Source organism: Dermacentor albipictus, chromosome 4 (assembly GCF_038994185.2).
Source record: "Dermacentor albipictus isolate Rhodes 1998 colony chromosome 4, USDA_Dalb.pri_finalv2, whole genome shotgun sequence".
NCBI lineage: Eukaryota > Metazoa > Arthropoda > Arachnida > Ixodida > Ixodidae > Dermacentor > Dermacentor albipictus.
Genome location: NC_091824.1, coordinates 104,968,666 through 104,982,888, shown reverse-complemented (window position 1 = coordinate 104,982,888; position 14,223 = coordinate 104,968,666). Strand labels below are relative to the sequence as shown.

At 45.9% G+C, this 14,223-nt stretch overlaps 1 protein-coding gene across 2 annotated transcripts in view; it reads left to right on the top strand.

Annotated features, from left to right (window-relative positions):
• Positions 1-14,223, top strand: part of LOC139059216 (uncharacterized) — a 124,076-nt gene that overhangs the window by 94,544 nt on the left and 15,309 nt on the right. Inside the window, exons 20-22 of one of the 2 annotated variants that reach the window (XM_070537332.1) lie at positions 3,356-3,480; positions 10,715-10,806; positions 11,052-11,079. In XM_070537332.1, the coding sequence (XP_070393433.1) occupies positions 3,356-3,480; positions 10,715-10,806; positions 11,052-11,065 (231 nt within the window). In that variant the 3' untranslated portion in view covers positions 11,066-11,079. The remainder of the gene's footprint in view (positions 1-3,355; positions 3,481-10,714; positions 10,807-11,051; positions 11,080-14,223) is intronic. The other variant, XM_070537331.1, reaches the window with a different exon arrangement.

Genomic DNA, 14,223 nt, shown 5'->3' with positions numbered 1-14,223 from the left:
ATCCGAGCTTGAGTCTGCCTGGCAAGTACAATGTATTGTATAACTCTGTTCACATTTTCCTTATGTGCATTGCTTACCCATGCACATTTTCTCACATGCATTTCTGGTCATACAGTCTACTGAGTGCTGAGCACATTTGCGAAAGGAAGGCAGCAGGCATCTTGAGCAAGACACACATTTTTTCGCATGCATTCTTGGGCGTATGGTTGTATTCTGAAGAGCACATTCGCTAGAAAAAGTGAGCAGGCATCCTGAGCAAGACATGCACATTTTTCTCGCATGCATTCCTGGGTATACAATTGTGTTCTGGGTTTTGAGCATATTCGCTAAAGGAAGGCAGCAGGCATCTTGAGCAGGACATGCGCATTTTTCTCGCGTGCATTCTTGGGCGTATGGTTGTATTCTGAATGTTGAGCACGTTCGCTAGAAAAAGTGAGCAGGCATACTGAGCAAGACATGCTCATTTTTCTCGCGTGCATTCCTGGGCATACGGTTGTATTCTGAGTTTTGAGCATATTCGCTAAAGGAAGGCAGCAGGCATCTTGAGCAGGACATGCGCATTTTTCTCGCATGCATTCTTGGGCGTATGGTTGTATTCTGAATGTTCAGAACATTTGCTAAAGGAAGTCAGCAGGCATCTTGAGCAGGACATGCGCATTTTTCTCGCATGCGTTCTTGGGCATATGATTGTATTCTGAATGTTCAGAACATTTGCTAGAAAAAGTGAGCAGGCATACTGAGCAAGACATGCTCATTTTTCTCGCGTGCATTCCTGGGCATACGGTTGTATTCTGAGTTTTGAGCATATTCGCTAAAGGAAGGCAGCAGGCATCTTGAGCAGGACATGCGCATTTTTCTTGCCTGCATTCTTGGGCGTATGGTTGTATTCTGAATGTTCAGAACATTTGCTAAAGGAAGTCAGCAGGCTTCTGAGCAAGACATGCACATTCTTCTCGCCTGCATTCCTGGGCATGCTGGTGTATTCTGAGTGTTGAGCACATCCGCTAAAGGAATGCTGCAGGCACTTTGAGCAAGACATGCACATTTTTCTTCCGTGCATTTCTGGGCATGCGGGTGTATTCTGAGCGTTGAGCATATTTGCTAGGTAGTGACTACAGTGACGAGGCCCAGTACTTTAACATCAGTACTACAGTGACGGGGCCCGTCACTTCAACAACGCTGTAGCGACGAGCTGTCACTATAACGATGTCGATATTGGGGCGAGCATAGAGTTTCATACGACTATGGGGTTGAGGACTTTCGTTGTCGCCATCTGTTGGAAACGCCTCACTTGTGTAGTCTGAGGGATAATGCGGCGTGCTCCGCACAGGTTTGGCTATTGGCGCTAAATAAAGATACTACGCGGGAGCCCTCCTGGATATTTTTGTAAGTACTCTCGAAATGACAAGTATTTTACCTTTAAAGTAATAATCTTGGACAAACAGAAAGCATAGAATGGCTTACAGATGCTATCTCTTTACCTACTACGTGCAGTAAGCTGGGACACTGCGCACGGTCACCGCAATCAATTTTCCCAAGCCGGTTTCTTGCGTGAAAGATGGGCAATCGCTGAGAGAAAACTATGTGAAATATGTTCCTATAGTGAGCTGTCTGTGTAACCAAATGGAGCAAAGCAGAATGAAGCTTCAATGCAGCGATCGCACGGGTTCTCGGTGACCGACTGCACGTCTGCATACATGTCCGCGCGTAATGTTTCAATTTCGCTACGAGCGCGTTTTCGCACCATGTCGTGAGCTTTATGCCACAGTATGTGAGCATATGACAGTACACAAGCAACCATTGTTGTTAAAAATAATTTCGTTATAGCTAGGCTTCGACGCCTACGGCGACTTGTGATGTGCCATCGCAACGATTTAGTCTTTTCTTTTTTCTTTTCTTCTAAAGTCTTGCAAGCTTCAATATAATTGCTTTTCAAGTTGCATCGCACTGTATGTTTATCGGTCTTCTAAGCGAGCAATTACTGGCTGCTTCTTTTTCTTAATCCAGTACGATACTCATTGTCTGGTGTTACACAAGCATGAACATGTGCCATGCCTTTTTTTTTTAAATTGCTTTTGCCATTCTCTTTCCATTCTAGTGAACTTTCTTTCTCTCTTTCTTTATTATTATCAACATAGGGTGTTACAGTGCATATGCAAAAGCCTCTTGGACCCAATAGCCGCAGGCTAGGGGATGGTCTGGATATGGGAAATATAACAGACATTTGGTACAAGCACAGGGGATGAATGCAACACATTAGCACATTAAAAACAAAAAATATATTTTTACGGCATGCATAAAAATTATCACTAGTTACATAAATTATCAAACTGCAAACAACAGAATGCCAAGCAAGAATGCAGCCACAACATCAGTGGTTTATAGCGAATAGGTAGTGCTCAGCCGAAATTTTGTGTTTCTTATTCTGGAGGGTATGTTGTTCCATGTCTTGAATAAAACAAGTTCAAGTAGTCTTTTGCCATGTACATTATGTACAGGAGGCAGATTGAAATTTCCAGCGGCAGACTTCTGGTAGCATGTAATGGTAAAAAAGATATGGACACAGAAAAAGATGATTACGTTTCACAACACTGTTTACATAGCTAGCCGTTTTATACTCACGCATAAGATTGAATGGCAATATGTTTAGTTGATTGAACAGTGGCCTGCTGAGTGTATCGATTCTCGATTGCGTCATGATTCTTAATGCCCGCTTTTGTATAACCAAATGGAGCATAACAGAATCAAGCTTCAATGCAGCTGGGCCCCGTCACTGCAGTGTAGATGTTTGACAATTTTGACGATTTTCTACAAATGTACTGAGTCGTTAAGAGTAGGTCTTTCTGATCAATAATTGACACATCTAAGTGCTCCGCGTAAAGCATGTAATTTATTATAAGGTTTTAAAAAATGCACATCGCTGCCGATTGCAGCACACTGCTCGGCAGAATTTTAAGCCGCCCCTACCCATATGACAGAAATCACCCATATGACGTCAGTGGGGTGAGCTATCCGATTGTCTGACCAGGGCGCGTGATCAATAATTTACCAACTTTATGATGTTGATGTTCGTAAACATGAAATGATGAAATGATGTTCGTAATAGTTGGAATGTTCGTTAATTTGTTTTTATAAAAAGAAAGTAACATAAAGAGAATGCACAATTGTATGCACGGTTGTATCCTGAGTGTTGAGCACATTCGCTAAAGGAAGGCAGCAGGCATCTTGAGCAAGACATGCACATTTTTCTCCCATGCATTCCTGGGCATACGGTTGTATTCTGAATGTTGAGCACATTTGCTAAAGAAAGGCAGCCGGCGTTTTGAGCAAAACATGATATGTACGCATTGTGCAGACGGTGTCCCTGACCTACAAATTTGGAGCCATTGACATGCAGCTGTGTGCCGGGGGGCAGATTGGTACCCTGGCAGTCGTTCGAGTGCTCTTTGGCTTCGAAGCACTTCGGCAGGCAGCGAAAAGGCAAGTCCCGCTCACAGTTCTGGCTTTGTTTTATTTATTTTTTTCTTTATAAACCCTTGCCCATTATGTCACATGTAGTGGTGCATGTCTACGTGTGAAATCTAGTCTGTTCACTGTACCTGTCATGTTGCTATAGTTATCCTACTTGCCATAGTGTCTCATTGGCTGTGGCATTCTGCTGATAAGTACAAGGTCGCGGGTTTGATTCTTGCTGCTGTGGCACGCATTCAGATGGAGGCAGATTACAAAAACAGTTGTATACTCAGCATTGCGTGCATGTTGAAGACCCTCAGAAGGTCAAAGTTAATCTGAAGCCCCCTGATAAAGCATGTCTCATAATCAGATTTTGATTTTGGCACGTAATACCCCAGAATTCTTTTTCAAAATTTTATAGTTTTATAACATTATAGCCCACAATCTAATTTAATCTCGGTTTATCCTTTTGCAGCATGTGCCTACAGCTGTTCCTGCAGAGTTAACACTTCAAATTTGGAGACAGTAATGAAATCGGTAATAGTTAAAACGCATTGCCTGCATCTAAAGACACTTCTGATTAGCTTGCAGGTTAAATTTGGTTGATACAGTTGAACCCACTTATAACGATACTGGTTTTAACAATATATCAGTTATAACAATGAGAAGCTGCTGCACTGTTAAATTTTGTATGTTTTCCATGGTGAAATAACCCACTTACTGCAATGCCCCGATGCCACAGTATTGTTTATAACGATGAAGTTTGGCTGTTGGGTGTCCGAGCTGAATAGTAGTGAAATGCAAAATCCTTGAAAAGAAAAAAGAACGAGAAATTCGATCCGCTGCACAATAGGCCGCTGCTCTAATAGCCACCGCACGCTCACTTTCTAGCCATCTCCGCACGCCTCTCTCCCGTCACCCCCCCCCCCCCTCCATACACGAATGGACCGCGCCAATGTTGCTCGCTGGCTCCTCATTCAGCGCAGTTCTGCAAACAGCTTAATCGCTCGCATTGGTCTTCGTTGTTTTCATCGAAATCGTTCCTGGCCACGCGGCTTCTCGCCGCTGAAACGGAAGATGGCTGATTCGCCCGCTGATCATCAGCAATGCACAACATTGCCGGTGTAAAGAAAGCGCATGGCTGTGGATTTGGAAACGAAGTGCTTCTAACTGATGAGGGGACCGTCACAATCGTGCTTGCATCAGATAGCGATGGCAACGATTGCGCAGTAGGGCAGGCTGCCTAATGAGGCAATCATCATGACCGTGCTTGCATCAGATAGCAACGGCAGTGATTACGCCGTAGGGCAAGCTGCCTTGACCTTGTCCTCACAGGAGGCCCGGCAAATGATTCAGGCGCTCTGGGGCTTTGTTTTCACAAGGACCCTTCCGCTGCCCTACGTGGAGCATCTGGATACTTTGGAAAAGAATGTCGGCAAGCTTTGCATAAAGCATGCAAGAGTGAGGGACGTAGGGTTTTCTCGTGCAAGCCAGTGAGAAGTACATGTCGAGATGCTTGTGGCGATCCCACCTCAGCATTTCTTCTGGACTTCTCAAGCTGACAGGCTGCCGTGGCAGCGTTCTTGCAATATTTAAATGGCCCCATTGGGGGCCACCAACGCAATGCCTTGGCGGTACTTGCATATTGCTTGTCACCCATGACACCTCTTTGCAGTTGTTATAGCAGTGTCATTCTTTAACGTTGACAGCCGCAGCATGTTACACACGATCGGAGCACCCAGGAAGCAGTTAAACGAATGAACACAATCAGCAGCCAGATGGAGAAAGGTGGTGGGGAGGGGCACTGGCCTCCCCGCCATTATAGTTTTCTCACAACAGCTCTACCATTCCCCTATTTTGATTTTTCATGCAACCAGGTTATAACAATTATCGGTTATTACAATGGAATTTTCATGGCACCTGAATATTGTTATAAGTGGGTTCGACTGTATACGCACAAATCATGCCAAAACAACACACTGATTGATAGATGTCTGGGTGGTTGGTAGTTACATTATGCAACCGTATACTAGGAGGTTATCCTCATTTCTTGTATTTCCAACAATAAGCATTTGTTTTGAAACGGCTCAATAATTTGGTAATGCAGTTCAACCTCGATATAAGAAGTAGTTAAAATCATCAGTTTGCTTTTTTATATCGAGATTTCGTTGTATTGAAATTCGACCTTTAATGCAAAGAAGTACAGTTGCTGATCGACCTTTTTTACACGGAAAGGTGTCGCAGGATTTTTCGAATTATCGGGGAATTTTAAAAAATCAAATTTGAATGAGAAAACAATTTATTTTAATGAATTTGGGATCGGCGACGAATGATACGGTTTTATGCCACACAATGATAGCTTTTTTCTCACACTTTCACCATGCCCTCTTCCTCCGCTTTCCTCCTCGTGTCTTTCATCCTCCGCATTCGCCATTTCATCCTTTAATCGCTCGCTCGGTTACCCCGATGCTCGCCGCAGGGATGGGCACCTAAGAGCTGCGCTCTAAAAAAAATAACTGTGATCCAAGTTGCACTGTGAGGGGCGTTCTTGAACAAAATGGTGTCATCTTGTTCACACAATTGTACAGATAAACCTCAATATAGCAAACTTCAATATAACAAATTCCCGATATAACGAAGTATTTAACTTTTCATGACCCCTTGTCCCTAGAACACTATGTATTTAGAACCTCAATATAGCGAATTGTGTTTGTATGCGATTTCAATATAACGAAATTTCACTGCTGCCGCAAAGGATTACCGAGACAATACGCAGATGGTTAAATGATAGAATTACAAGCGGCTGCTTGCAAATGCACCTCTCAAATCGTGTGCCGCGCGACAACAGCGACTGCCGAAGTGGAGTGGCATCATGTTCCTTATAAAGTCCAATTGCGATAAGATCCTATCGTGCCCCGCGCACTGTGTGCTTTAGCTACGAGGGAAAGTGTGCGAGGGTGAGACAAGAAAGATAATGACTTCACGAGTGCCACCTCTCCGCACAAGCAAAGGAAAAGAGGGGGAGAGGAGCGAGCTCGCGGTAACGTGATCAAGCGTGCATGGGGGGGGGCTGTTGGAGTGGGGGGGTAAGCTGTCGTGCCTTGGCCGTGGCTGCAAATAGCTGTAAGCGCGGCTGAGTGCATACGCAGTCGCGGATCCTGCTTTAGAGGTAATCTGCCGCGTGCGTGCAGAGTAGGCATGCCGAGACGCCGTGGCTCCACGTAAGCTGTCTTACCACGTGTTTAGTATTGGAGGTTGCTTAAACTCAAACTTCGGTTACCCATTGGAGTGATGGGTAGCCGAAGCATTTGCTTCCCTCTGCCGGCGCTTTTCCTGATAACATCGTACCAATGCTGGCGACGCTATCAGCTGCAGGGGTGGAGTACACGCGAAAGCATGACTGGCTTCGCTTAATTCGTACAGCCAAGAAGATATTGTCGATGTATGTGGCATGAAACCGTGTCATTCGTCACCGACTCCCAAATTAAGCAAAATGAATTGTTCTCTCATTCAAAGTTGCTTTTTTCGATTGTCCAATAATTTGGAAAATTCTGCGGCCCCTTTCCGTGCAGAAAAAAACGTTCAGCAACTGTACTTATTTCCATAAAAGGTAGAATTTCAATAGAACGAAATTTTTATATAACGAAGCAAGTCGCTGATTCTACCAACTTTGTTATACAGTGGAATCTCGATGATACGAATCTCACCGGGTCACGAAAAATATTCGTATTAGCCGAAATTCGTATCATCGAAACAGTTAAAACTAGCTAAATTAAAAGAGTCAGAGGTGAACTCACTCAGGCACACGTACATAAAAAGCATTTATTTCTTGAAGAAAAAGTCTCTAATTAGCAGACTTTGTTCCAATCCATAAAAACGCATGCACGTGTCGATTTCGTCCGCGGCCATAGCACGCCTCAGAACTTCGAGTGCATGCAGCGTTCAGCCGCCGGTGGTGGTCCTTCGCCGTCGCCCATGTTTAACACAAAGAACGTGGCCTGGAGCACAGCAGCCACTCCTTCCGATGGCAAGCGGAAAAGGAGGAAAAGCACAAAAACAACAAAAGTGTCACCGCTTCAAACTCTTTGAGCCCAGTCGCGGCCTCCACGCTGTCCGGCGCCGCTTCCGCGCCTCCGCACCAAAAGAGAAAAGGAGAAATGGCGTGACTGCGCGCTGTTCGCTTTCACTGCTGTCGGTGGGGCTCATGCTCGTGGTCGCGTCCATCCGTGAGCTGGAATCGTGCCAACTGTGGCCTCTCCTCCGTGCAGCGGCCCAACGTCCTCCCCTCCTTAGCAACCGGCGCGCCGGTGGGGGCGCAGCTGCGTATAGCAACAGTGACGTCACACAGTATTGGTAGAACGAGCACACGCATGCGTTGGCGGTGGCAGCTGCACCGGCGCTCCTTCATCAGACGTCTTGTTGCATTCGAGCAAGTGAAATGCATAGCTTTGAAGCGGCCCAGTGATTGCGCGCCAAGCGGTTCGGGGAAGCGGCTGCGGACGCCGGATTCCGCCAACACCAAACGGCAGAAGAACAAGGAGCGCATGCGCATGCGACGACTGAACATGTCACCAGATGCGAAAGCAAGGGAGGCAGAACAGAAACGCCAACAGCGACTGATTAGATCGCCGGGTACCAAAGGCAGGGAAGTAGAACGAAAGCGGCAGCAGTGACAGGCGATATAGCCGAACACCAAAATGAATGAATTGGAGCGCAGACGGCAGCAGCGTCTTTCGCCAAGCACACTTTAGAATTTCCAAAGTGTCTTCGGTAATTTTCGTATCAACCAACGCGGGTCGAATATTGAATCGTAACAACCGTTCTCTAGCACGTTGCAAAGTAATGGGCTCGGCCGAGACCACAGAAAAATTCTTATCATCCAGAAATTCGTATTAGCCGTGATCGTATCATCGAGATTCCACTATATCAAGGTTTAACTGTATTTACCAGTGCGCTTACTCCTTTCATTTTTTACTGCTGTAAGTGACTACTACAGTCAACGACCGATTTTTCGAATCCTCTAGGGAACATAAAAACTTCTGAAAATTCAGGCAGTCAGAAAAAAAAATGCATGCAAAAAACGCACTTTTTTTTCTTTCTTTCTTGGATCTAGAGGTAAAGGGCAAAGTAACAAGTTTCCGCAACCCTGCCAAAGCATCAGTGAAGTGGCTATAAAAAAACGCATTCAAAAACTCTGTATGCAGCCGACTGCCGGTTTATTATGTTCATGTGCATCGTCGGGCAGCCGGTTTTATAGCTGCAGTGGCTTGAAGAACTTGTTGATTGTTGTTTGGACGGCGTTCCGGTTGCATGAAATCATATTCACCTCGATCTGAGCAAGGGTCATGTCAGCACTGTACACCGATGAAAGAGTCAACAATGCTCGTGTCAACTCGGCGCTTGTAGGCTGCGCAGGCATTGGCTCCTCATTTTCAACATCGGAGTCTTCTGAATCTCCCACAGCCCGACTCCTTGCTCCATGCCGAACTCCTTGCTCACGTCAGCCTGCGATGGGCCGCTCACGACTTGCTTAATAATGGCGGCTTTCTTCTCCATCGTTAACCGACAGTACTGCTTTCCGCGCTTCGATGCCATCGGCGAGGTCGGCGAAGACGAAGTGGGGGCCATCGAAGGCAAGCGAAATCCTCAAGTTGCGAACAGTAGAGTTCGCAGACGAGCGTTGAAGCACCTAGGCCTAGCGTCGCAGAGCACACTTGACACAACAGCACAACCACACACCTCGCTAGCCAAACGTGGCCTACGCAAACAAATGAAATGGCACCGCTCCGGAAACTCCGCCGGAGGCGGAAGCAAAAGTGCAGCAATGAACAGAGCCAGCGTGGCCAGACCAAATCGGTGTGTGACGGCTAGATTTGGCTAGTTGTGGTTCAAAGCGGTGATATGCTTCGGCTGCAGGTCGATTTCCTGCGCAAGGGCGCTGCGCGAGGAGCCAAAGGACTTCCGTCGCGTCAAAAAGTCTGGAAAATTGGGCGGCGGGGTGTCCGAGCGTCCGAAACTTCAGATGTCCTTATACATTGATTCTATGGGGCTCATGGCGGTGCCGCGAAGATGTCCGAAATATCGGGCATGTCCGAAAATTTGGGCGTCCGAAAATTTAGTCGACTGTATCAGCCCAGGTATAATGAATAAGAGAACCTCATTCATACGTTTTTGAGAAAAAAATGCGAAACGAAACATACTAGCCAGGAAAACGTACGATCCAAAGTCATTGAAAACTTTGGAAGACTCAACTGTAATTTATATATACAAATGCACAGCATTGCATGAATCTTTGCAGCATGAGACGCTGATGGGCATTCAGCTGGCTTGGACCAAGTGACCCAAGGCGCGGGTTGTCATTTTCCTATCTATTGCGGAATGTTTTAAGAAGGTGACAGGGAACTGAAACGAAATTGAGCTGATGGGCGACACCAGAATGCAATGCTGCCATCACGACACTCAAATCGCGCCACCTGCAGCAGGGAATGGCAGCACATTTGGGTTATCGCCTTTTAAATGCATGCACTACATGCTTCCAACAGCACTATGCGACATGTGCACACTGTGAAACAGATAGGTGAAGATGCTTATTGCAATAGAGCTAGTGGTGACAGCTGTGAATGGTGACATATGAAAACCCGTAAAATTTGCTGGTACTAGAAGAGGAGTACATGCCAGCATTTTCAGGTGACACAGGCAGGCAAGTAGTGCGAGGAAGCTGCCATGGCAGGCGTCTACTGCTTTCGATCACGTGTGCCTCATGCCTTTTCTTCTTTATGTATAATTTAGTGGCCGAATAACATATACGATCGCAATTTGGCGGTGTACTGTGAACGTTCGTGACGAAAGATCGTGTTTTCCGGGAACGTACCAACCGGTAAAGAAGAAGCGTAACTGTTTATACTAGGAGAATGCCAGCAAACTTGAGAAGAGAAAAAATCGAGAGGCAGACATAGACAAAGAGACAGGAAGGTGGCCAGCCACCTTCCTGTCTTTTTGCCTATGTTTGCCTCTCGATTTTTTCTACTCTCAAGTTTGCTAGCATTCTCCTAGTAGAACCATGTACCAACTAGCCCAACAAGCCACTCTCATGAAGCGTAACTGCATTGGGTCATTTTTTGTTTTCTCGATCATGAACGTTAGTGCCAGGAAATTGTACGGAACAGGATCATATCAACGAGGCTCTACTATACTAAACACTTTGTGATGGTCAAGTCCATTTTAAATTGACTGAAGTGTAGTTATGAACCTGGTATTGCAGAGCATTTTCCAAGTCCTCAGGATCCAAGCGCCAACCATCTGAAGTAATGTTGCCCTTCCTTGGATCTTTTGAGAATGAGGGCAAAATAGATGGTAAGTTCTTTGCCGAATTGGCAGTTCATTGTTGAGGAATTCCCTTTTTTCTCGCGAAATAGTTTCTGTAAAGCTGTTTGTCTTTGTACAGCGTGCTATATAAATTTATGGAACACATATAGCTTTTTCCCTGTTAAATGAAACATTAATACAATTTGTTGCTGTTTATTGCTGAAAAGCAGGCCAGCCTTGTAATTTTTCTTTCTGCCTTTATATTAATTTTAATTATGGCTATCTCCGACCAGGTCTTGCTCGATAGGAATGAAAATCTGGGTGAGTTTGTGCATCTGCAAGCAGCTGCAGTTTTTCTTAATACCAGCAAACCTGATTATAATAGTGTCGCATTTGGCACAAGAATACCTTCATTATATCCTATATGTATATAAATATACAGTCCATTATCAGCTAACAAATGTTTACTATTCAGTCTAAGCAAAAGTAATGCGAGCACAATGCCACCTGACAAGTCAGCAAAGAATTTCTTGTCGATTTTGATGGCCCATTGGGGGCTTGCTGTGCTGATACTTACCCTAGCACATGAAAAATGCCAAGTTACAAACATGCTCTTTGTGCTATTGTTAATATTGTTACGGAGCAGTGGGGCATGGTGTGACTATGATCAAAGATGATGATTTGACAAGCGCGTGCAGCTGGTTTGGGCAGCTATCTTGTGTATGCAACGTTGCTGCAGTTTGTAAATACCCTGTAAATACACTTACACTTCATTAATTCTGCCCTGTGGCAATATGCAGTGGTGCGATCAGTGTAATCACGTGAGATCTGTACATTGACCTACTGGTGTCAGGTCAGCGAAGCCAAGCCATTGGCCATTTTAAAATGCACATGCGTGGCCAGTTGCTTTTGCTGCGTACGTGGCATTTTTGTTGCCAGAATGCATGCAGTAAGCCCTTGTTATAACGAAATCGCTTTACTCAATATATTGCTTTATTTGAAATTTCTTCCAGTCCCGACTAGACGCATGCATTTTAAGCTGCATCACTCTAAGCATACGAAGAGCTTGACCCGCTTAGAGCGAAGTGGCTAGCGGAGGCATCTTTTGTGCATGCAGGCCCCGTTTGTGCATGCAGTGTGAAATTAATACCGCCGACGAGTTAGTCTCATGCATGTGCTGAACAGGCCACAAAAGTACCAAACCCATGATCGATGACTGCCTAGTAACGCGTACCAAGTGAGTGCCGAATGCTCCCAGCGGTTTACTGCAGAGTGAATGGAAGCTGTCAAATTTCGTATTGCAGTGCACCCGAACCATTAATCTCGGTCGCAGTCACATCACTGGTGTCCCCCCATGATAGTATTCACACGAAAATAAAGTTGTCCTGGTGCTTTGCGATGCCAGAAAACCGTGGTTTCTTGGATGCCGAAAAGTGGCCGAAAGACGGCGGGCAGACTTGCGCCATAGCATTCCATGGGGTGCACTCGATGAGCAAAGTTTTACCGCTCTAAAGAGCACTTCTGCCACTGAAACGTGCCGAAAAGCACGGAAGTGCCCCTCAGATTATAAATGCCATGTCCAACGCGAGAAGCTACGTTAAAGAGCCCCTCACCAGGTCTGGCCGTTTCGAGCTGACAAGTGCAGAGCACAAATTGTGCGCTAAAGATCGTGTTTGCAAAGTATTACATCACTACGCGCAGCGGAAAGGTCTGAAATTTAAATCCACAGACCCCTTTCCCTTTCTCTTGTGGCAACCGCACTCCAAGCCGGATGGTGCTGTACTCGTGTCCCTGCGCCTACATACTCGTGTCCGCAGTGCGACGTCAATCATCGAGACACGCGACTTCGAGAATTATTCAAGGCAACATGTGTTATTTGTGTGATCTGTTGTTTGAATTGACGAATTGAAGTTTACAGAACAAATAAAACACACAAATGGAATGTCTGCATGTTTTTTGTTTTACTTTGCACCGAAGCAACAGAAATGTACTTCTGCTTCGTCTACTTGTTCCCACAGTCATGCAGTCACATGCACAGGTACCAAAACTGTGCCATTTTTTACCATGTTCCAGTGCATGATCACGCTCTGCGATCTGCTTGTTCTGCCTCAGTATTCATGTAGCCCTGAATTATACCGCTAGTCATGTTTCCTTGTGCACAGCGTGCAAAATTGTGCGCTGCGTGAACGAGACAACAGCTCGTGCGCGATGCCGTCAGCGGAAATGCTTAGCGCTGGGGGGAAAAAAGCGGGGAGAAAAACAATGAAGGCGGGGCCTGTGCCATTTGCGTTGCGCGATGCTTGAAGTTTGGTATGGGAGAATGCAGGGAAGGAATTTCGCTTGCGGTGGCTAGAAGGGGCAAGTGGAGGGAGTGTTTCGCTTTACACTGGAGCTCGCCTTCTGAAATCATGGGTTTGCAGCACTGAAATTTTTTTATCTCGGCTATTAATGAGCTGATGCAAAAAAAAAAATTTGTAACAGAACACTCCCTAGAGGACATGTAACAACTTCCAACGTATAACCAAAATTTGCTGTGGGGCCTGGTGAGGAACCCTTCAACAAATCGGGCAGATGACTTTGAGGAAGCCAGTCTATAAGTTCGCTCGCCGCTCGCCATAATCTGCCTGCATCAGAATAAAAAGCTGCCCCTAGCTTTGTTGCACTTTTGATAGTGCAAATTGACCGATAACTTGCTGAAAACACAAAAAATCCAAGCATCACCAGCGACGAGTCAGGCAGTCAGCATGGGGGTCAACGCAAGGTGGTGTTTCCCCAATGATTTTCTTGAGCCGGTCATGCTCGATTCGCGCCATCTGATTTTAGACAAATGGTCTAAATGCTTGGTGTGGTCACTGAATTGTGTTCGTAGACATTATTCAATGGCGCAGACGCAACGGTGCACAAACACCAACACTCGAACTTTAGAATTAGCACAGTGTCGTCAATAACGGTGCTCTCAAAAACTCTCGTTTTGCAAACTCCACGGCTGCACACCTCGGGAAAAAAATTGCCCCCAGTGATCATGCAAAGCCCCTACTGCAAAACTGTTCAATTTTCATGATCGCGTACCCACTATGAGCGGCTAATCATTTTTTGAGCACAGCAAACACAACCACAGACTCAAGCCGCGGCATATGCAACGCTTTCTAGTGCTATACTCTCGTAGTGTTCCGTGACGTCTGCACCCCCCTATACAACCAACCACTGCCTTCTCCTCCTTATTCGCTCTCCAATCTGCAAGCCGTTTGGACGCCAGTCACTCCTCTCACTCACCTTCATGTCAGCTCCTCGCCTCCTTGCTCCCAGTTTCGACGTTGGTGCTCCTCGAAAACTGCCCTCTTTAGGCCTGCCCTACCGAGCACAATCTTCTACCAATTGGTGCCCTTCTGCATTTCCTGCTTCTTGGTCTCAACAACTCCGATCGCCTTTCTTCCCCTACACGTGAAGCCGATGCCAAGCCCGCCA